Genomic DNA, 24,987 nt, shown 5'->3' with positions numbered 1-24,987 from the left:
TCACCCTGTTTAGGATGTGGCACATTTTGTTAAACATACTACATGTGTAATTAAGGTAACATGCACTTTATCTTACCTTGAGAAAAAAAACAACAAAGGGAAGATTTGTAGCTTCACTGAAGGATTACTTGTAATGTAATACTAAATCTCCGACCATAAACTGAAACATGCTGCTGCTTGAGTTAGGTCTGCGAGGCATACGTGACATCAGCCTAGTGATCATTGGGTAGTGTAAAGACCCATATCCACAATGCAATTTTTCTGAATGATTTTTCCCGCCAAATGATTTTTTTTCTGCAATAACATGCAATATCAATGAAAATTTGTTAAACGATGTTTAGTGACGCCCACCACCCGCGGCAATGGTTCGATTTTAAACGACCGCCAAGCTGGATGGTTCCGTTACTCATTGACTTTTGCGGGTTTTGCCAATATCGTGCAAACAATCGTTTAAACAATAATTTGTATTCAACGCCACATATGACTCTTGCAGATTTGTCCAGAATGGTTGGGTAATGATCATTAGCCCGCAGAGATCCCCGATCCATATGGCTGTGGGTACTTACCCTTAGAATGGAAATTTTTGGCAACGAAAGGAAGAGGATTAAAATAAAGAATAGGTACTGTACAGGGAGTGCAGAATTATTAGGCAAATTAGTATTTTGACCAAATCATCCTCTTTATGCATGTTGTCTTACTCCAAGCTGTATAGGCTCAAAAGCTTACTACCAATTTAGCATATTAGGTGATGTGCATCTCTGTAATGAGAAGGGGTGTGGTCTAATGACATCAACACCCTATATCAGATGTGCATAATTATTAGGCAACTTCCTTTCCTTTGGCAAAATGGGTCAAAAGAAGGACTTGACAGGCTGAGAAAAGTCAAAAATAGTGAGATATCTTGCAAAGGGATGCAGCACTCTTAAAATTGCAAAGATTCTGAAGTGTAATCATCGAACAATCAAGCGTTTCATTCAAAATAGTCAACAGGGTCGCAAGAAGTGTTTGGAAAAACCAAGGCGCAAAATAACTGCCCATGAACTGAGAAAAGTCAAGCGTGCAGCTGCCAAGATGCCACTTGCCCCAGTTTGGCCATATTTCAGAGCTGCAACATCACTGGAGTGTCCAAAAGCACAAGGTGTGCAATACTCAGAGACATGGCCTAGGTAAGAAAGGCTGAAAGACGACCACCACTGAACAAGACACACAAGCTGAAACGTCAAGACTGAGCCAAGAAATATCTCAAGACTGATTTTTCTAAGGTTTTATGGACTGATGAAATGAGAGTGAGTCTTGATGGGCCAGATGGATGGGCCCGTGGCTTGATTGGTAAAGGGCAGAGAGCTCCAGTCCGACTCAGATGCCAGCAAGGTGGAGGTGGAGTACTGGTTTGGGCTGGTATCATCAAAGATGAGCTTGTGGGGCCTTTTCGGGTTGAGGATGGAGTCAAGCTCAACTCCCAGTCCTACTGCCAGTTTCTGGAAGACACCTTCTTCAAGCAGTGGTACAGGAAGAAGTCTGCATCCTTCAAGAAAAACATGATTTTCATGCAGGACAATGCTCCATCACACGCGTCCAAGTACTCCACAGCGTGGCTGCGTGGCTGGCAAGAAAAGGTATAAAAGAAGAAAAACTAATGACATGGCCTCCTTGTTCACCTGATCTGAACCCCATTGAGAACCTGTGGGCCATCATAAAATGTGAGATTTACAAGGAGGGAAAACAGTTCACCTCTCTGAACAGTGTCTGGGAGGCTGTGGTTGCTGCTGCACGCAATGTTGATGGTGAACAGATCAAAACACTAACAGAATCCATGGATGGCAGGATTTTGAGTGTCCTTGCAAAGAAAGGTGGCTATATTGGTCACTGATTTGTTTTTGTTTTGTTTTTGAATGTCAGAAATGTATATTTGTGAATGTTGAGATGTTATATTGGTTTCACTGGTAAAAATAAATAATTGAAATGGGTATATATTTGTTTTTTTTGTTAAGTTGCCTAATAATTATGCACAGTAATAGTCACCTGCACACATAGATATCCCCCTAAAATAGCTAAAACTAAAAACAAACTAAAAACTACTTTCAAAAATATTCAGCTTTGATATTAATGAGTTTTTTGGGTTCATTGAGAACATGGTTGTTGTTCAATAATAAAATTATTCCTCAAAAATACAACTTGCCTAATAATTCTGCACTCCCTGTATTGGGGTAAATAGCGCTTTAACGGCAGTCAGTTTCTGCTTAATTACGCACTAATTTTTTTCCTCTGATCCTTTTCATTATGAAGTGGGTGCAACAGTATAATGCTTGGTTATGCCCATCATTAATTTCCCTCTGTCTCATTGGTCGATAAGTCTGCACAAAGCAGGAACATTTATTGATGCCTTTGCTTGCCTGGTCTACTGCAATGACGCTTTCATTCTGCAGAGTAGATCGATCCTCACCCAATTCCATCATTCAGCAGTGATGACCTTCAGCTGCAACAGCTGACAGCTATGCCCAGTGACTTACTGTATACTATGTGGAGAGAGCTCAGGGCAAGCACCAGAGAAATTATGGGTCAATGCGGCTTGTTAAAATACATAGAGGAATGACTTGATAAGTATTTTTTTAAGGTAACGCGTACATATACTTCAAAGCAGATCACCAGAATGTTTGGGTTTTTTTCTACTCAATATCCCCAAGTTCCCCATTCCATACAAATTAATACACCCTCATCTTTCAAAAAAACCAAAACAAAAAAAAAACCTTCACAAATGTACACTAAATCCCTGCTGAGTGGACATTCCCACACAGGCCCATCCAGCAGGGAGTGCTAAACTCTTCTGGAGGCAACACCCTTGCAGCCTAGCCTTCCGCAGTGCATCCTGGGAGGGTGTGTGGCATGTGCAACATTCGCCCTCTCCTCTTCCCTCTATTGAAAAGAGGGACAAGCGTGTGACGGTGACTGCACCTCCCTCCAGCTGTTTCTAATTGGGACTGGGATTTGATGATTATAGTGTTGGCTGAACATGGCTTGGGAGCAGCAGTGTGGAATGTTGAGGGCTGCATGCAGGGGGTTGTGGGAGGGAATGGTTCCGGCCAGTGACTCATCTCCCCTCCAGTGTTATATCTGACAATTAGCACTGTCTGCTTAAAGTTGATGAACCCCCATAATTAACAGGTGGATTGGGGAGGCCTTTGATTAGACAAGCAGGGCCAAAGCATATCTTAAGATTTTTTTTAAAGGTAATCATGGACTTGAGTGCTTTTAATACAACTAAATAAGCCTGGGAGCCTGTGCAGCAATTACATAGCAAAACTATAACGTCATGGCTTAATGGAGTACTTCTTGTTCTTCTGCTGTGTAGCTTTTAATATGACCAGAAATGAAGCTGGTAGAAAGAGAGAACATTCATTTGTGCAGCAGAGCGAGAAGTCCCAAGGACATTCAGTCACCGGTGCTGCCAACGCATTTCACTCAGATATGTGCTATATGAACGCAGATCAATGGCTCCACAGAGCGCCTTGTGCCATTATGGCCGCTTCTCTGGCATCAGAAATCACTGAAATGCATATTGAGGCACCAGAAAGACCGTCTATGTTCCATACAATATACACAACAGGTTGCATTTCAGACTTCACAGAATTCCACTGAGCTCCATTTGCATCTAAAACGGCCCTTACTATATAACAATGCTAAACAGAGTTTTTGAGAAAGGAAAACTATATTTCTTCCACCTCTGTACTTCCTATGTGGCTACTTCTCTTTACAATCTACCCGTACAGGAAGCAGATAAAGGCCCACGCTAGCATCCTAAAGCTGGCCACTAACGGTCGAAATTCTGATCGGACGAAAAATCGTTCACTACACCATCAACTAACCAATCATTGCTTCCTATCTATCACGACCACCAAGAAAATCCAAATTTTTGTTCGACGAAAATTCATTCAGGTGACGTTTTTTTCACTCGTTCATAATCGATTGTGTCCACCAATGGAGATTATTTACAACCAATCCGATCAGAATTTCTGGTCGCTCGAACGATTTTTCGCTAGAAATTGGACCGTTAGTGGCCAGCTTAAGACAGATCAGATAAAACATTAAAATCAGAACTGAGTCCAGGTCCATCATTGTCACAATGTAGTCAATGAAAGGAAACCATATCATTTCTAAATGTTTGTTTCTGAAAGAATGGATTAAAAAAAATCAGGGGGTAGTGCTGACTAGTTCGGCGAGGCAATGCCTCCAGGACCTTGATACTGAAATCTAGTTCTAGCAGTTTGAGAGTAACAACAGGTGGCATGTGTATCCACTGTCACAAAGCATATCAAAGTCATTAACTGTCCATTTGAGGAGCGAACAATCTAATCTCTACCAAATTCATAGGTTTTCGACCACAGCCTAAGGTTTGTCTGGGAGAAAAACAATTATCAGTATTTTTTGGGATGTGGGGTGGATTTGGATGTGGCAAGAGAAAAGCCACAAGAACATAGGGAAAGCATACAATCTGCACATGTGCAACCTATGAGTACAAGTACTGGCGAAAATAGTGGCGCTGAATAAGCTAGGACTGGCAACAGGTATTTCTTGCCGTTTCAGGTGAATTTTTAGAGACAAAGGCCTCAATTCTGGTAGCTCTGTGCGGCATTTTTCTGGTATCTTTCTTTTTTTTGGGGGGGGGGGGGGGGGGGTGGAGATTTGTCAATTCCGAAAGATTTTTCTGCATGCGACAATTTTTTTTGTACTTTTTTGAAAATGCGGCAAAAGGTACCAAAAATGCAGCAAAGCAGTTGTATTTCGGCGGTAAGCATGCTGTAAATAATAATAGTCTTTGAAAAGTGTTTTTTTTTTTGGGGGGGGGGGGGGGGGGGTAGTGTATTTGATTATGTGGAAACCTATGGCAAGTATATTTATAGGTATTCCAGTAAGTATTTGGAGTTTTATTTCTACTATTCTTTTCTATTACACATCCTGAATGGGAACTCCACTAACTCTAAAGGGGCCCATACACCTAACGATTTTCCCGCCAATATATTCCCGCACTGTGATCGAATCTGCTGTGAAATCATCGCGCAAACGCTGACAGAACGAGCGATTTCCGTTCAAAATTAATCGTTCTCGTCGATCCATCCGTGCGGAACATTTTTTCTTGATCGCCGGCGGGTCGGGAGTGCATCAATAGCGGCATTCGAATGCCAGACGACTGACGCAATACAGTGGAGATACATTACCTGTTCCAGCCGTCATGACTCCCCCGGTCTCTGCTGTCTTCTCCGCTCCTGGCTGCAGCCTCCATGAACTTCCTGTCCCAGCAGGAAGTTTAAACAGTAGAGCGCCCTCTACTGTTTAAACTTCCCCTGGACAGGAAGTTCAGTGAAGCCGGCCAGCCGGACCGGAGACCAGCGGGGAGAAGAAGACAGTGGAGACCGGGGGAGTCGCGCCGGCCAGATCAGGCAATGTATAGCTGGCGGCAGCTTCACAGATTGTGATCTGTTTCATGCTGAAATCGATTCACAATCTGTTTGCAGTAAAGGCAGCCAAACGATCCCTCTCTGATCAGATTCGATCAGAGAGGGATCTATCTGTTGGTCGAATCTGATGGCAAATCGACCAGTGTATGGCTACCTTTAACTTGTTCAAACAAAGAATGCAACATGCACACAAATTGACTTTACCACCAGGTACAGGCAGGTCTTAAACTGATTGGCAAATTATTTGATAAAATGCCCCCTATTTTCCATGAGAATTCAGATTTCTGGTAAAATAATACAAAATAATGCACATTTTATGACCTGATTTACCACATTTGGTAATGTATGACAAAAATATATCAGAGTTGCAAATTACCAATGCGGCAAATTATTGTGTGTGCAATTAAAACGGACGCCAACTCTACCAGAATTGAGGACAAAAACAGCAATACCCTTTATTTTAAAATGGGGGGGGGGGGGGGGGAGGAAATAATGGGAATCCCCCCTAATGGGACAAAGATTACAATAGCAAACAGAAACAAAGTTTCTATTCTTCCTTACTTTTGGAGCCTAACTTAAAATGTACAAAGAAGAAACAAAAATAAGAAAAAATGATTTTCTGTTGAAATTGTTTAATTACTCCGGAGCTTAGTGAGGGCCATTCGGGTAAATCAGAGTGGATTGCAAAGCGTAACATGAAAACACTGAGCTAAATGAAGACCTTGTGGATAATCAATATGGAAGACGATCAATGAAATAAAAGGGAAGTTTTACTGGACCTCTGACTTTGTAAGCCTATGAGGTATTGCATTTTTTAAATGAGGCTAATGTGAGTAGAGTTTTATAGACTACAACCGTCTGATGGCCAAGTACAGAAAGTCACTTAAGTGAATTGACATTTGATCTAACTGTATAATGCAATGTTCTTTTCCGTGTTGTCATTTTTAAATGGTAAGCATATTTTTTATCTGTCTTAATCTATGCTACTTGGTCAGAACTGTAGAACTATGTGGACACTTCACATATTACATTTTATTCAAAGAAGAACTCTTCCATGTGTGAGCAGATCCGTTATTATGCAATAGTAATCTTAACCGAGTTGGACTGATAAAGACTAGGTAGGCCCTCCGCAGTTCAGAATCCACACTCCAAACCAAACGGAGCCTTTCATCCTGCGTTCCATCTCTGCAATACTTCCTCCTTCAAACCCCGAAAGAGTGCATATTGCTTCCCACATCACTCCAATACTTATAATACCATATTCGAGGTTCAAAAGAGGAAGTATTGGAGTGATGTGGAAGGCAATGTGGAGCGCATCGGCTATAGATGGCGTCAAGGGTGAGTTAAGCTCCCTGCTGCAGCCACAAGTTTACAGGCTCTGTTTTGTTATGTAGATTCTGAAGTGCGGAGCTCCCTAAAAACCCCATAGTGTTTACTGTACTCTAGTTAGAAAGAACACCGTGATCATTTTTTCAGTAGGGAGTTGGGCTACGCACTGGAAGCCAACAAACACGAAGCTCTGGGGGTGATTTACAAGAAGACATGGCAGGTGATTATAACTTTCTAGGAGAAGAGGACGCAGTGAGTATGTGATGTACACCGGAGGTCTGCTTTAACAGGAAGTAGCTTGACCGATTTCCTTTTATAGCTCGTCTGTTCAGTGAAGACATTTTACATTGTTTTCAATGTAATCCGTGAGCCTCCGTTTAGTGTCAGTGCTCAGAAAAAAATGCAGAGCCTTCAGTTCTGCTCATCGTAACTGAACTACAAAAGACCTTTCTCCAGGCGGACTCAAAGCGCCAGAGTCGCAGCCACTAGGGCACGCTTAGTAGACAGTAGCAGTGTTAAGGAGTCTTGCCCAAGGTCTCCTTACTGAATAGGTGCTGCCTTACTGACCAGGAAGAACAGAGATTCGAACCCTGGTGTCCTGTGTTAAAGGCAGAGCCCTTAACCACTACACTACGGACAGATGTGAACGCATCCCATTGCCTTGCATGCGATCTGTTTGCACGCCAGCTGATCTGTTCTGATTCACTGAGGGTTTTTATGTCAGTGTAATCCTGGCTTCAGTATCGGTTAGTCTGCCCATTATTTCATTTCTAACTATACTACAAATGACTATCTGAAGTACAGCAAATGTTTTGTCTGGTGTGCTGCCGAATCTCCGTCCACAGGTTTTTTTGGGGGTTAAATCCAGATAAAGAAAAAAAAGGCCTACAATTAAGCAACAATTGAGATAAATATAGACAGCGCAGTGGCAGTCAGTAACAGTTTTCGTTTTGAACCATTTAAATTCCTGGTTAGCCTCGCACTCGCAGATCTGGGACTTCAGTACACGCTACTTAGAAAAATAAACACAATTTGCTACGGCAAGAAGCAAGGAAATGTGATATATTGTAAATGAGCGTCCAGATGGCGAAGCCTGATATGAAATTAAATTATCCATAATGGACACAAGCTGTGAGATGGACACGAGTTAAAAGGTCACAAGAAGTTGGTTCCACGACACCTTAAATGCCAACACCCTCTGAGAAAAGATTACAAAGCCTATTCTACCATTAGTTGGGACAGGAGTTAAAAGTCATGTCATGGAGCAGTACAGCTTGGGAAGGGGGAGATAGCTTTTTTTTTTTCTAAGACTGATAAGACTGTTTTTGACTGATCTGCCCGGAGGTTCAGTCAAAAACAGTCTTATCAGTTTGCCGACAGCCTGTACTCACATACTACTGTCGGCAGAACGACTGCGGGAGCCGGGAGGGTCTGAGGGACCCGTCGTTTGTTACAATAATGCGTGTGTACGCACCTTTAGTTTAGGTTCACTTTCATTGCCTTCCCCCTAAATTGGCCCTAGATTACAATGGACATATCACTATAGTAGGGATTAGATTGTGAGCATCTCTGAGGATCAGTTAGTGAGAAGACTATATACTCTGCACAGCGCTGCAGAAGATGTTGGCACTATATAAATACAACATAATAATGATACTTTCCTCAGCCTAGGCTAGATATAGGAGTATGACATTCCCATCCAGCAATAGAAAGAAAACTCTTTTCATTTTAAGCCACACTGCTGTTGGCTGGCATAGGTATATGTAAGGACTTTCAGGTCTGCTTTTAAGGGGAATTTGAAGCACTCACCCAAGGCTGTTCAAAGCTGTACGTCCGCCTGCGTTCATCCACTTCGTCTTCGTGCCGGGCTTGCTGGAACTCTTGTCGAAGGCGCTGTATCCGGTCATGGTTGCTTGGAGTTGATCGATTACTGTAACAAACAGAAAAATCTAATTATAGTTTCTCTGTGGCGAGGTCTGTGAAATTTTGAGTGAAATTTTTGCAAAGTCCATGAAAAAGATCAACAGATATGAAATATTTCAACCCAGAGCATGAAACATGCCACAGAACAGGACAGAAACTCGATTGTCAAGGAATAGCTTAAACAGGAGCAGAACTAGCAGAGTGCTCTGTAAAGAGGGGGCACTTATCTTATTAATAAACTCATGTATTTAAGTAATTTAAGTAATCTTCTCTACACGTGTATATTAGAGAAGTGCTCTCTCCATATAGTGTTTTTTTTTTCTGTTTATTATTATTTTAATTATACAGCAAAGAGCACCCCTGCTTGTATCGCAGTACGGCTACTCATAGTGCCTCCAAGGGGGTGTCCTAGAGACACAGAGTTAAGTAGTGTAATTTGCCTTCTTAAAACAAAAGTATTTGCAGTAATTCAGCTTTAAGTAAGGAACTGTGGCTTCCCCCAATACATCACTCCTAAGAATGCAAATTATCTCTTTATGCCCCTGAAGCTAGGCTTACTTCCAGCACCTGTGGTGTACAGCAAGCCTATAGTTTATACATTTTACAGAGCCACATCAACGCGCAGACAGCCTGTTTTGGACTTTTGGTCCTCCTCAGTGCATGGCAGGGACTGAAATGGCTCTATGGGATAGGGTTTGGACCAATACAAAAAAAAACCCCACCTAAGCAGTCGGGAGTGTCCCAGAACCACTAGGAAAGTATAGGGGACTAAAAGTGACCAAAAAGCCCTCCTACCTTCTGTTTTAACCTCCCTGGGGGTAAGCCCAACCTCAGGTCAGGCTATGCCGCGCAGGAGGATTTCTCAGGCCCTGCTGGGCTGATCTGCATCATTTTTTTTGGTACACGCAGCTAGCACTTTGCTAGCTGCGTGTACAAACTGATCGCCGCCGCCGCAGCTCCGATTCACTGCTACCCGCCACGCGGCCCTCCAGACCCCTTGCGCAGCCTGGCCTATCAGCGCCAGGCAGCGCTGAGGGGTAGATCAGGACTCCCGATAACGTCACAACATGGCGACGGGGGAAGCCAAACAGGAAATCCCGTTCTGAACGGGCTTAGCAGGAATGCCAGGCAACTGGTATTGCTTAAAAGGAAATCAATATGGCACCCTCCATATACCTCTCACTACAGTTCTCCTTTAAAGAGAACGAGAGATCACAGAAAAAAGATGTTATACATACCTTGGGCTTCCTCCAGCCCCATCAGCCTGGATCGCGCCCACGCCGCCTTTCTCCACTGCCTGTCCGCCCGTACCGGGTCCCGTCATTTCGGCCAGTCGACGCAAGCGCAGTGCGCTCCCTCCGTACTGTGCAGGCACATGCGTACAGAGCCGGAGGGAGCCCCTGTGCATGTGGAAGACTGGTCGCATCCGGCGGAAGTGACGGGACCCGGTACCGGCGACAGAGGCAGCGGAGGACGGTGGCGTGGGATTGATCCAGGCTTATGGGGCTGGAGGAAGCCCCAGGTATGTATAACATCTTTTTTCATTTTTTAGAGTCTCTGGTTCCCTTTAAAAAAATCATCAAATTAGACTGTAAAAATAGGGACTCTGGGAACAAGTTATGATACAAAGGTTACTACAGTTAGAGGAGAGTAGAATGCTAATGAAATGTAGTCTAAGTCAGAAAATGGAAAATAATGGAAAGTACGTTTACATTCTATACTTTAAAAACCGAAAAAAGCTGTAGACAAAAACTCTCTGCTTATTAGATGAACCTGACATTTGCAAACTGTATTTTTCTTGTAATCTTCAGCCCAGCGATACATCCGACTGGCACATGCTTATTACTCATAATACACATCCTCGTATTGCTGCACAGACGGCACTTCACTATCAAGCATTGGCCTATACCAGGACCTTCTGATGGAAAAGATTCCACTCTATAGATTACAACACTCTAGCAGGACTCGGTGGGCTCTGTCACTGCAATCATTAGCCTGCATTATATGCAAACTATTCCTTATGGTGACGGAACCTGCTATCCTCCCATCTGGAAGAAAGCAGTCATTTGCTGGAAATAATACCTGTGCCGCGAATCCTCTTCTAACATCTTAGATACTTAAATCAATCAAGGAACTGTTAGGCGGAAGGCAAGGTCGGCCGGAGTGTACGTTCCAAGTTCAGCCAAACAGTCTATCATTAAATTCCTGTTTGCTCCCTCATTTGCATTTCAAGGCCGCGCTACAGGAAAGTTGAATTTTTCAGACTGAAGAAAATGAAATTGCTTCTCTCCGCTCTCCTCTAGCGCCAGCAGCTTGAATGTGTGCGTATGCAAAATTTCAAGAAAGTAAAAAAAAAAAAAAGTCATAAAAGCCATAAAGATGGTTTATCGGAAGAGGACAACACACTGATCTCTCTAATAAGCCTGATAATTCGAGCAAGGCGCCCTAATGGGTCATTCTCTGGGCTTACCTGACATCCCACAACACGGAAATAACAATCTTAGTTAAAGCGTTACAAGAAATTGCAATTAATTATTAATATGCGCTTGAATAGGTTTGCAGAACAATATTCAAAATTCCAGGAGGTTGTTCTGCACAGATAGCAGGTTACACGTTCCTCCTGCTGTGATTATTTACCCCATTTAGAAAATATGGCTTTGCCCTTCAGGTCATTCTGTAATTGAACCCATATATTGGAGCGACACGTGACAAGCTTGTATGCGGTGTGGCAAACGAAACGGTCAGACTTTAGGCAACAAAGATAAGAATTGTTTTGTACCGTTAAAGCCATGGTTCAAGAGCGGTTAACAAGACCAGCAAAAAAATTTAACAAAATTTTGACTTGATAAGCAAAGTATTTTCTAACTCTGAACTGTGCATGAGCAAGACTGTCACACCGGCCTGGGCGATGACGCATAACGGCCAGCGTGATTATTTGGAGCGTCTCTGTTCAGGAAGAATCAGTCGACCTTCAGCCCGAAAGTCGCCGGTAACAGAGGTGCCAGCAGGACTGGGAGAGGAGCCAGGAGGACCTCGTGGCCTACGGTAGGCTGGAGGAAGCCCAGTTAAGTACCAGTTTAATTTTTTTTTTGAGTGCTCAGGGTCCCTTTAAGAACCAGAGACTTCTTGGTAAAAAAGCTGGGCTCACCAACGTCAAACAGCACGGACCTGTCTCTCTTGGCGTTTACGCCGCTCTCCCCTCGCTGCAGCCTACTCGCTCTACTGTCACTATGACAGCAGAGCTCCATGAGCCAGGCAGGAGCCGATTTCATTGCCTCCTGACCCTGTGATCACTGTGAGCCAATCACCTACTCTGACTACAGGTACCCAAAATTGCTCTGACTCCAAATCCTTAGTCTAATACTTGTACTAGTACAAAAGTCAACCGACTCCAATGAACCCAACCAACTCCGACTCCAGGTACCCAACTATTGCTCCAATTCCCCAAATTCAACTCCACAGCCTCGATTGAAACGCAATCACTAGCAAAATGGCAATCACACCAGCGGGCTCACCTCCATCCACATTCATTGGCTCAGCAATTTTTGGAATTGCCAGTGATCCCAAAGCCCTGGTGAAACCACTCTAGTGGGTCCTAGGCCCTACAGTCTAAAAAGCAGAATCATAAAAACGTTTATGGCATTACGGATGTGATATTTTTATCTTGCTGCTGTCTGTAAAGCAGCGCACCGCAGGATATATTACAAAAAAAAACATTTTAATATTCTTCCCAAGTCCAATTTAATTGAAACGGCTGAAAATATATTATTTTACCTTCCCGTGAACTGGTAAGTGAACGCCGTATAAACATATTCTGCCACAGCCGGCAATTAATTTAACTAAATAAAATCTGATTTTTCTCCCCCCTTCAAATTAATTTAATCAAGCCAAGTAAGTAAGTGGCTACGTTATCTGGAACGGAGATGTGAATATGAATATGATTATTGATATGATAATAATGGTGATAAGTCAGCTGCTAAAATGCGCCTTATTATTGGTCTATTCACATTCTTTGAAGTAGAAGATTGCCATCGTAATTTTTATTTTAGTTAGCATGAAAGCCAAAGCAAATTGTTTAATGCAAAAACATAAAGATAGTTTATAACATTGCACAGAGGAAGGGTTTAGTCATTGCGCTGCAATATTTATCCTTATACATCCAGATAATTAACGGCGTAGCATTACATATGCTGGGGATTTTAGTAGGGTTTGTGTAGATTAATGACGCGAAACCGGCAGCTTGTAAGATACCACAGCCTCTCAGTGGGAAAACAATAGCATGGCATACAGACAGTGGTATGTGGGTGCTCACAAGCATGGCATAGAGATAGTAGTATGTGGGTGATCACGAGCATGGCATACAGACAGTGGTATGTGGGTGCTCATAAGCATGGCATACAGATAGTGGTATGTGGGTGCTCACAAGCATGGCATACAGATAGTGGTGTGTGGGTGCTCATAAGCATGGCATACAGACAGTGGTATGTGGGTGCTCATAAGCATGGCATACAGATAGTGGTATGTGGGTGCTCACAAGCATGGCATACAGATAGTGGTGTGTGGGTGCTCATAAGCATGGCATACAGACAGTGGTATGTGGGTGCTCACAAGCATGGCATACAGATAGTGGTATGTGGGTGCTCACAAGCATGGCATACAGATAGTGGTATGTGGGTGCTCACAAGCATGGCATACAGATAGTGGTGTGTGGGTGCTCACAAGCATGGCATAAAGACAGTGGTATGTGGGTGCTCACAAGCATGGCATACAGACAGTGGTAGGTTGGTACTCACAAGCATGGCATAACAATAGTAGTGAAATGTGGATGCTCACAAGCATGGCATACAGATAGTGGTATGTGGGTGCTCACAAGCATGGCATACAGATAGTGGTATGTGGGTGCTCACAAGCATGGCATACAGATAGTGGTATGTGGGTGCTCACAAGCATGGCACAAAGTTTATTACTGATCTTTTAGAGCTCCTAGAATACAACTATTCACAATGAAATAGCAATAATACTGTACATACATTAAAGCATTCATGACTTGAGATAACAGATGCCCAATAATGTCCATGCAAATTGGTGACAGTTCAGTTCTTCCAGGCTTTCCAGCCTAATTGCTGCAGTGTACCCACAGAGAGGTGGCACAGGTGGTGGCATTGGCACCGTCAGTGGCTCCCTCTTCTCTCTTTAGAGAATGAAGAAGAGCACTTAGGAGCACCAATTGCTCCTGTTCACAGTAGAGGCAGCTGATGCAATGCCCAGTGGGCCATCTGGCTTACGTCTGCTGCCTACTTTAGGACAAGACACACAACATTTATATTGCACTTTTTTCCTGGGGGACCCAAAGCGCCAGAGCTGCAGCTACTAGCGCGCCCACTAGCAGCGTTAGGGAGTCTTGTTCAAGGTTTCCTCACTGAATAGATGCTGGCTTACTGAACAGGAGGAGCCGAGATTCAAACCCAGGTCTCCTGTGTCAGAGGCAGAGCTCTTAACCATTACACTATCCAGTCACTGCTAGGAGACCATGAAGACTTTAGTTGAGCACCATTACTTTAGCTGAGAGGAAAACGAGCGTGTGCAAAGCAAGCTGCAAAAGAACTACAGGTTCCATCATGCTCCTCAGCTACAAGGCCTGAACGTTGCCCTCAGCCCTATGACACATTGCTTTCCCCTGTCATCTTCCAGTCTAATTTCCCACCAAGCATGAACACAATTTTAAAACCGGAGATTGATTTTTTTCCCTAAAGTAGCTTTATGTGAAGCTGACATAATGTGCAATCACACACAGACAGAAGAGTCTGCCTAACCCTAAAATTGCCAAACAGATAGGCTACCTTACTGACAAATAATGGCTCAGTGGGAGCACGCCGCAGAGAAAAGTGACAATTTTTGTTTCTGTGCAAGGCGTCCTCGCAGGGGGTGCGACAGCACGACAATTTGGAGACAGGCCACTTTATCCCCTGCGCAAAAGAGAAGAAAAAAGAAAAATCTTTTAGATATAAAAAAAAAGGGAGGGAAAAAAAAACCTGCCTGGCATTTTTATCACTTGCTGTGAGGATACAAAATTGTGTTGGAGGAGGGATACAAGTAGGGGGGCAAAAAGCAATTTAGGCATTTGGAAATTAGGTATAACAAGGTATGTAATTGCATAGCTAGACACCCCACATTTTACCCACTGCGTGCTTTTATTTAAGTGAATGGCGAGATTGCCTGGGAAAAGGTATAATCTTCTATAATCATTTTTGGTGTTGGAAGACAATTACAACTCAGTGGGGGAGAGACCAGGAGGAACAATGACACGCGGTCTAGAGGTGCGACCTTCCCAGGCGTCTACACCAGGCCAGGTGGGGAAAAGGTGGGGCTGAGTTTCATGCACAGCATAGGGGCCGTAAAACAGGCAGCCTCATAATACAGAACGACTTGATTTGCATCAAGAGAAAACAGCAACTAAGCCTGGGGACGCTGCTTTTCTAGGTGTAGCTAAACAGATTTCTAAGAGCTCAGCCATTGTAGCCTCTAGATATAATTTTATAATTTTTCTTTTACAGAAATCCTAGAACCGGACCGTTCTATTGTCGGTGAAGCTAATAGATCAGCCTAACCTCCCAAGAATCTATACAGACAGCGGACTAGGAAGCCTAGAAGCAGAAATGCCTTCACAGCATCCAGTGTCGTAGCAATATGGGGTGCAGAGGTTGCAACCGCACCAGGGCCCTTGGGCCAGAGGGGCCCCCGAGGTGTCCTTACTCAACTGCAGTATTAGTTCTTTATTGGTCCTGTGCTGGTAGTAATCACTTCTATAGATGTTTTGAATAGTGGTAATCATTAACACAATGTTCCCCCTTCCCTTCTTGCACCTCTGACCTGGTGTTTGTCCTTGGCAGGTTTTGGTGTGCTGTTATATATAGAGTGCTTGGGCAGCCCAATGTAAAACTTGCACCGGGGCCCATAGCTCATTAGCTACACCACTGATAGCATCAGTGCAAGATATCGATAGTAAAGAGGTATCAGGCAAATCGGGCGCATGCAGCTTCTGGACAAATCGGACGTTGCCATAGACTTTAACTGAAAATATTGGCAAGCCGGCAACAAAAGTAGGTGAAAAAGTACTGTCACAATTATTCTATTTTCTCACTTGTTGGTGGTTTAAAAGGTATTTTATTGACAAGGTGGGATAATTTTACAGAGGAGAAAACTCAAAAGAAAAGTTATTTGCATATGGGCCTGCATGTGTGATTTAAACCATTTCCTGGCTGAGGCCTGGAACCCACTGCAAAGTGCAAATCGCAATCGCTAGCGTTTTTTAATGAGCATTTTGTAAGAGATTTCATGAGCGTTTTCTGGCAATTTTGGTAGCGATTTTAAAAAGTGTAAGCTTTTTGCCAGCGATTGTGTAGTGATTTGCGATTTCGCTCTGTATAATGATTCATGAGCGATTACGCCAGCATTTATATACTTTACATTGCAGAAACACAAACGCTAAAAAAATTCTGCATGTCCTGCGTTAGCAGTTTTGACAATTGCAATCGCTCCAGTGGAATTTGACCCATCCATTGCAATTGCTAGCGTTTTGAATTGCTCCCTAAATGCTCAAAAAAAAAATCGCTCTAGTGGGTTGTTGCCCTTACATTGTTCTGGTAAGCTGGCCCTGCATTTTACAAACTTTTGCAGAAAAATTATAAAAACCATAAAAATATTGCATACCTGAATTCCTTCAGGCAGAAAAATAAGAAAAGGAACACAGCATAGATATTTGTATGCTTGGCACTGTTCATGTCATACAAAATGTCATCTTAGGCCACCTTAGGTACACTTTCAGGCCATATCTCCATGCACAAATGAAATACACCTAGCCACAGAGCAAAGGAACTCGGTTTCAATTTCCATGAGTGGGCATGCTGCTGCTAGTAAGATATAGATCCCACTGTTCATGGGACGGCACAGACTGAATCCATCTGAGAAGAGGAAGAGGACCACCATGATCTCCCGTGACCCCTCTCACCCTGGCAGCCACTACTTCAAGCTCCTCCCGTTGGGCCGCCGCTTCAGGACTATACCATCCAAAACCACCAGGCGGAAGAACACCTTCTTCCTCCAGGCCGTTCGGTCACTGAACTCTGACCTACCCCGGTCCAGCCTGCACTCGTAATTGCCAGGTCGGCAGCCGGTCCCCGTCGCTGCCTCCTCGGTTCTTATCCGGAAACGGGGGCCCTTTACTAGCGTCTACCGGCATCACTATCTGTATATCTGATTACTGCATTTCAAATTGTATGTGTTGTTGTATCTGTCTATGCCATGTGTACCACAAATAATTCCGATTATGGCTCTTGCTGTACTTGGCGAAATAAAACGGATTCTGATTCTGAAGATTGCAGCCTATAGCAATGATACTGTATAGCAAGGATTGCAGCCTATAGCAGCGGTACAGGAAGTGACCAGCATGTTTGCTCCTTACCAGGTACTTTAAAAATAATTTGACATCAGCTGTTCAGGGAGCTTTTACACCAAGAATAAAAGAAGCCCTGAAGCTGAACACATGCACAGATCTAGAAGAACATTTGTGCCCGGAGTGGAGCTTTAAATCCTTCACTGAGCTCATTTAGATTTATATACTGTGCCAAAAAACAACACAGGAAGACGGATCAATCCAACCTTGACGCATAACTTGCAACATTTTGGCAGGAGAGGTGCAACACAATCCAGGCTATTGTCCCCGAATCGGTCGGATTAATGACGCACTTCACCCTTCCTGCATAAATCACCGAAAAAACGGCGAGGATAAATGAAAGAGGCGTGCTGGAGTTTTGTGGCTCTGTGGCTCCCAAAGAAGAAAAATTGGCAGCTGGGGAGTTTTATCGGAGTTCACAGGTAGCCTGAAAATATCATTTACGCTGGAACAATGCCGCAACAGAAGCCGAACGAGGAAAGGAGGGGCTTCATGGTGGAGAACTTCTGCAGAAAATACCAACGTGCCGCTCAATGCCAATGTCAAAACCTCACCAAGCACTACATCATTCCGTAAATTATTAACATCCTCCACTAATGAAGAAGCTTCCTTCATTAAATATTGACGGGCTATGTTTTTAGGATGTTTGCCAGAGCTGACAGTAGATGTATACGATAAATATAGCTTCCAGGTCCCGTTTTCTTACCCCCTACTAGCTCCCTGGTGCTTACTTAAAGGAGAGACGGGCGTGATTGGTGCATTTTCCGAGGCTGTATGAGTTTATGTTCCAGGATAACAGTGTAAAGCGCTCTCTGGGGAGCAGAGCAGGTCAAAGGGTTGAGGCCTTGTCTTAATGGTAACACATGACTGCACAAGGCAAAGCTGACCATGTTTCAATTAGCTTTTTCAATTAGTTCCAAGGATCAATGATTGTACTAAAAAGCCTGCAGGAAAGTGATCAGTGTTGACAAGGAACTGTTATAGGTTTACACGCCAAATGGCTGTATAAGAAATGAGACCATAAGTCCCCATCACTCAATGTAGTCTGTATGGTGGTCCGTCAGTCATCATAGGAGTACAAAGGGGGTAAGAGGTGCCCAGAAGTAGATAAAACGGAGATAAAAACAGTTAAAAATAGAGGTGGCTTACCTCTATAACGACAGGTTCATATAAAAATGAATTTTCATAAGCAGATGCAATGCATTTCTTGGTTCTGCACCCACTTCCTCAGGCCAAATAAAGAGTTATATCAGAGCCAGGTACGGAGCGCCTCATAGAAGTAGCACCAATAACTGCCTCTTAATTATAGAAACAATTTTGGTTGTAAAGCAAAATGTCATGAAGTTCAATTGGGTTGGGCATTAAAGTACAGTACATTTTATTGTGTTGTATAAAGTAGTACAGGTACCACTGGGGAGGTACTGAAGTGGGGAGCCATTTTGCAATGAAGAAGCATAAATAAGTTTCAGTCACAAAGACAATTCCATGCATAACGTTTGTTTGCACATCTTAAGCTGTTTTGAGGAGGCCTGGTTAAACTGTCACCTTATGATGTTAACATCATGACAGTGGTTTAAAGTGCGTACATATGCAAAATACTGGTCGTCTGGAGGAATCGGGTGCCAATCCCAGTTTTTAATGTTTCATTGTCTCTGCTCAATGACACAGTCTTTGAAGTATGAAAGAGCTAACGTATATGAACTATCATTTTTATCTCTTCCCTGCTCCCTGGATCTATTCTCTGCAAGGAAAGAGCTTTGTGGCTGTAATTCCTTACCGATAAGCGCAGCATTTTCGGCAAGCAAAGATACCGACACTTGGGGGGAATCTAGCATTGCTTCAATACAAATAAGTGGAAGTATTTTTTTTTCTTTTAATGATGGGTATGGCTTTTTGTGTTATTCACATAAATTGCACACTTGGTCCCGTCGTCCTGTTTAGTCAGGATCATCTGCTACTTTCGGCGCTTACATTTCCCTAAGGTGCCCAAAATCTTTTGCGAAGAAGAAACGGTGGTAACCGATGCTAAAAACGTCTCTGCTCCTTTGCATAGAAGCTTCAAGCATTTGCAGAACAAACCGCCAACCAGAAGCTTGTGTGAACCAGCCCTAAGACTACAGTCTGACTAGGGCCCGACTAGAGAAACTGTCACTTGCATACCTGAATATTAACGCTTTCACACAGAGAAAGAAAAAAAAAGCAGCACAGCCCAGTCATCGTATTTCTTGGCACTGTACATACACGTTTATCTCTCCAGTTTATATTCACCTCAGTATTCCTCCAAGGCTTAGTTCAGGCTGGGGAGTGTGAAGACTTGGCTGAACAGAACTATACATGTGTCGTTAAATAAAGCGGTTCGGATGATGTATTTCAGCAGTATATTTAGCTGTATGGTGCAGGCAGGGGACTCGCAACACTGATGGACACAGATTAGTCAGACAGTCACCTCTACCATGTGGAGAAGAGATTGTCACACTAGCGAAAACCTCTTTGCAGCATTAATCAGCAGGTCAGCTGAGGTCACACAGTTTCTGGAGAGAGGAGACCAGAGGCCTGTATGTTAGTGCAAGGGATCCTAATGCACCACACCATCATTTTACCTTTATTAATGGAGATAATGGTATGTCACATATGTCCCCAGCAGCTCAGAGTCTACCAATGCAGCGGGGAGTACACAGAGCACCTAAACAATGTCCACTTCAGCCATATCTTATTACATCTGTTGTTCAGGCGACAAATACAGATGGTATTTTTAGAATACACCTGCTCATTTATTATCCTTACTAGGCATTTACATAGTGCTGACATTCCAGAGCTCTTTATAGAGAACGTCATGCAATTCATGTCCCTATCTGTCCCTCAGCAGTGTTCACTATCTAATGTCCCTACTTACCTTAGGCTTGGGCAAACATGTAAAAAAGGCGCCTGGTAAAAAGGGCAACAGAAATAGCCGCTGGTAGAATATCTGTAAAATTACCAATATTCTACAACTTAATTACGATAGTAAAATATCGCAAATCTTTACTGATATTTCATTATGACCTAAGCTAACCCTACTTTCACACAGAACCCCCCCTCTAATAGCATCACGTTTAATATAACATATTGAAGTCCACATTGTTCCACTAATTTCTTCTGGCTTCATACATCAAGTAGAATAGCATGTAGATCTATATGCAGGATTTAAAGACTGCCTGACGTGTTTCATGGCTAAAGGCTGCTTCTTCATAGGCATATATATGGGTGCATACAATCAAATCCAGAAGAAGAAACATCCCAGATATCTGCGATGCTGCCACGGAGATCCACAGGCAAAATGTGCCCCTTTGCGGTTCCAGAGGACAACACTTCTAGACAGAGGAAAAACCCAATTTGCACGCAGGATCCCTGTGACAGTTTTGAAGATATTTGGGAAATTTTTTGTTCTGGATTGGATTGTATGCATCCATATACAGTATATGAAGAAGTGGCCTTTACCCCGTTGCCTGGTGTTGAGCTGCTGCTAAAAACACAAAGGGCAGAAGATGACCGGTTTCAATGAGCAAATAAATTACATTCATTTTATTTGAAATGCATGTATACATTTTTTCCATTAGTTATACAGTACATTTTATTCCAAATACTTTTAATTGAGAGATCTTTTGCAATTAAAACTCCAGTGCGCAAACTGTGCATGTTGGTTTAGCGTAGTCGGCGGGTTGTGACGAGTACTCCTCAACAGTTAAATTATATTTTCTGGGTTTATGAGCAAGAAGATCGGAAAATGAAAAGTTGGTTCTTAAAACATGGCTGTGAACAGAAGTTAGCTATGATTTTCTGCAATAAAGCTTCCTCGGGGACCCCAGAAGAGGAACGCTGGAGGCAAGGAAGCTTTGCTTTGAAGCAACTGGGTCAGTTCTTGAAGAACTGGGAAGGGAGCTGTGCTGTTAATTCTGTAGTTAGGTAGTGAAATGTCAAATCGTGTCTTCAAGAGACTGGAAGCAGTGGGAATCTGTGTAACACAGCAAATACATTCAGCATCAGATCTCAATAATACATCTTTCTGCTTTGCACAAAGTTTGAGCATCCAAAGAGAACTCTACAGAAGGAGCAGGGGGAGAGGACGGCATATTTTGTAAGGTGGCTAATGAAGTCTCATGTCATGAAATTGAACAGATGGAACTTCACTCCTGGACTGGAGAAGCAGAGAAAACTTAATTTGACCTGTTCCCAGGACAATAATGTGGCTACGAAGCAAGCCGCTCATTATCTCAATGAGTAAACTTGAAGTTACCCAAAGAAAAATAGGATATTTTTATCTTGTCTCTTATTGAGTTGTCTAGCAGAAGTTTCACCTCGAACCAAAGTGACTTCTTAAATTCTAACAAGACAAAGGACAACTCACATATTTACATGTGCTGATAACATACTTTCTTTACACACAAAATGAAGAGCAAGAATTCCCCCATTTCAGGAAATTAACACCCATTGGGCCAGATTTATCAAAGCATTACCAACAGTTTTTTCTTCTAAAACTGTTCTAACCAACAGAGGAACTGTTCTGCATAATAATAATAAACTTCTCAAATCCTACTTAATAGCGGCAGTTTAGCATGGATTTCTAGAGCTGCACTACAATTAAGAAAAGTGCAAATCCATCCCTAAACTGCTGCGGATTATTGCTTCATAGCAGTTCCCCAGCAGTGCAGGCTAGACATGATTTATGAAGGGCTCCTCCCCCCTCACTCAGAGCCTGCTGACAGATGTGTTGGTTACCTCAGCAACAGTAATTCCCCTCACACACTGCACTGTCTGAGAAACCTTCCTAACTCCTCCTATTCCTAACTGTTTAAGAAGGAATCTGCACCATTTAGGATGTCCGAGACAGTTCTGCACAGATTTCTAAAAACCTACTAATATTTTGACTCAGACCCTCTTGATGAATGTACCCCATTTACTACGGACTCTGATAATTCCTCCTTCTGTTTTGGAAGAAAGAAGCATCAGATTCAGGTGAAATGCATCGTGACTCCTCCTGACCTTGTCTACTTCTGAACAGCTGCAGTCGGGAGTATTTGGGTGTTCCCGAATCGGCTATGCTGAATTGGAACACCAACACTAGTTATAAGCTTTTATCCTGGATTTGGGTGGGATGTCTTGACACCCTATGGGGGAAAAAGAGGTACAGACACAACGGGAGCCCAGATAGCATAGTATCTTAGTAATATATTACAGGAAAATACATACAAAAAGAGCTACTCACAAAGGTAGGTTGCACTAGGGGCAACCAACCACTCAAAGCAGCTAGAGACAATAAACCAGACTCCACTCGGTATGACCAGAACTGGAGTGGGTGCGGTCGCTCTCCTTGGTAGAAAAGACTGAATGGCTATCACACATTGTCAACGCGAGGCCAGAGAGGAACGCCTCCAGCCTTGGTGGGGTGAGGGGTAAGAAGGCACAACAGGGATAAAGAGGCACCCAGGTGTAGATTAAACTGAGTTCAATTAGTAATAAAAATAAAAAAGGTGAGGCGGCTTACCTCAATGATGACAGTCTCATATGATAAACTCGCTTTTTTACATCATTGAGGAAAGCTACCTCAACTGGGCACTTGATGTGGTTGAAAAATTCAAAGCAACAATTTATCCGGAGTTAAACTGTTATGAAAGCTTCATCTTCCACAACAGATTGATTGATTTACAGAAACCTCTCATTGGGAGCGCTCAGAGACTCAGTACCGCGGCCACAGAAGGAATGCTTATGAGGAGGTCAAAAGTGAATGCTTGATTCTAGAGAATGTCAGGCTTTATTGTATAAAAAAAGAATTACTGGAAAGCGGTTAACTGACTGGGTTCTAAACCGCAGGTCAAGCAAAGCCGTTTATAGCATTCTTCAGAGGCTTATCATTTTCAGACGCTGTAATTAGATAAAAGAATGCCTAAACAGGTGGAGACGGACTATACAGCCCCTTTGGTGGCTGACCCAAGCCATGAGAATTAGCTAAATCCCTGTAACAGGCTTTGGAGGATGCCATGCAATCAATGGTTTGATGTTAGCAGCTAAAAGAGATGTAAATAATGACGTGCTAGAAGAAGAAAAATGACTCATTGATTACTAGCGTAAGGATACTTACAAAGGTCATCAACAAGCAAACATGTATGGACTAATTGTGTGCATTTTAGTAAACAGTTTAAGGTGCCTGAAAAAGTGTGACAGCTTCTGTCTTGTCAGTCCCTGGTCGGGAATATAGCAAACATCACTGTTAAGCACATTACAGCCATAAAGGTTTTCCTGGCAGAATACAACTCCTGAGGGCAGGGAGAGATAAAATACATGAACTATTGACCTTTGTCTGGGACACTTAATAGGCTGCCACTGATTAGAGACAGTAAAACATTCAACCTACTTTGTAAATGTTGAAATATAAAAGGAAACCCTGGGATACTTAACCACTTTACCCCCGCGCGTACGTATTTCTCCGCCCCTTTTTCCATCCTTTAAAAACCAGGGACGGAGAAACACGTACTTTCCGCGTTCCCGACGCTGCCCGCGCTCCCGCTCGTAAACACGCCGCCCGCTCGCCCAGAGATCAATGAACGGGAAAATCCATTCCCGTTCGTTGATCTAAGCCCCGCAATGATCAGCTGCCCTCCTATGGGCAGCGCGATCATTGTGAGAAAAAAACTCACGTGTCCAGCCTCCTTCTACTTCCTCCAAGCTTCCGGAAGGAAGCTTGGAGGTCGCATTAAAACAAAAAGTTACTGTGGCCATCTTGTGGCCAAATAGTAAACTACACCCTACACATTTTTCACATACAAATAAATGACTTTTACACATAAAATTAACTCATTACCTCCCACACTCCCTATTTTTTTTTTTGTAATTAAAAAAAAATTAAAAAATTTACAATTAAAAAAAATACATAAATAGTTACCTTAGGGACTGAACTTTTTAAATATTTATGTCAAGAGGGTATAACACTGTTACTTTATAAACTATGGGCTTGTAATTAGGGATGGACGCAAAACTGAAAAAAATGCACCTTTATTTCCAAATAAAATATTGGCGCCAAACATTGTGATAGGGACATAATTTAAATGGTTTTATAACCGGGACAAAAGGGCAAATACGTTTCATGGGTTTTAATTACAGTAGCATGCATTATTTAAAAACTATAATGGCCGAAAACTGAAAAATAATTATTTTTTTCCCACATTTTTCCTATTTTCCCATTAAAACACATTTAGAAAAAAATAATTCTTGGCATAATGTCCCACCTAAAGAAAGCCTAATTGGTGGCGGAAAAAACAAGATATAGTTCATTTCATTGCGATAAGTAATGATAAAGTTATAGATGAATGAATGGAAGGAGCGCTGAAAGGTGAAAATTGCTCTGGTGCTCAGGGGGTAAAACCCCTCAGTGGTGAAGTGGTTAAACAAGTAATTTTTAGGAGTAGGAGGATAAATATAATTGTTGATCTCACCAGTTTATTTATACCTCGGGTTCACTTTAAACAAAAGAATATGAAAACAGAGTTAGAAAAAAAAACCTGTGAAACTGCCCTTACATATTTAAGTGACACTGAAGCAAAAAAAAAAGAAAAAGAAAAAAATAGAAAAAAAATGATATAATGAATTGGTTGCGTAACACAAATATTTGCTAGAACATTAGTAGCAAATAAAATATTCTCATATTTTTATTTTCAGTTATATCGTTTTTTTTTTTTTTTTTATAACATTGCAATATTTGCAGTTAACACACTACTCGGCATTCTAACTGATTTTACAGAGTAGTCTTACGAACTTTTGAACTGTCTTCTGCAGGAAAAAAAACAATACAGTGACTGA

At 42.5% G+C, this 24,987-nt stretch overlaps 1 protein-coding gene across 25 annotated transcripts in view; it reads right to left on the bottom strand.

The window, feature by feature from the left end:
- Positions 1-24,987, bottom strand: part of PARD3 (par-3 family cell polarity regulator) — a 771,876-nt gene that overhangs the window by 43,264 nt on the left and 703,625 nt on the right. For all 25 annotated transcript variants that reach the window (XM_068235737.1, XM_068235760.1, XM_068235761.1 and 22 more), the window contains one exon: positions 8,592-8,712. In XM_068235737.1, coding sequence (XP_068091838.1) covers positions 8,592-8,712 — 121 coding nt within the window. The remainder of the gene's footprint in view (positions 1-8,591; positions 8,713-24,987) is intronic.

The sequence above is a fragment of the Hyperolius riggenbachi genome, chromosome 5 (genome assembly GCF_040937935.1).
Source record: "Hyperolius riggenbachi isolate aHypRig1 chromosome 5, aHypRig1.pri, whole genome shotgun sequence".
Taxonomy (NCBI): Eukaryota; Metazoa; Chordata; class Amphibia; order Anura; family Hyperoliidae; genus Hyperolius; species Hyperolius riggenbachi.
Note: the sequence above shows the minus strand (reverse complement) of the source record. Positions and strands in the feature narration are given on the sequence as shown.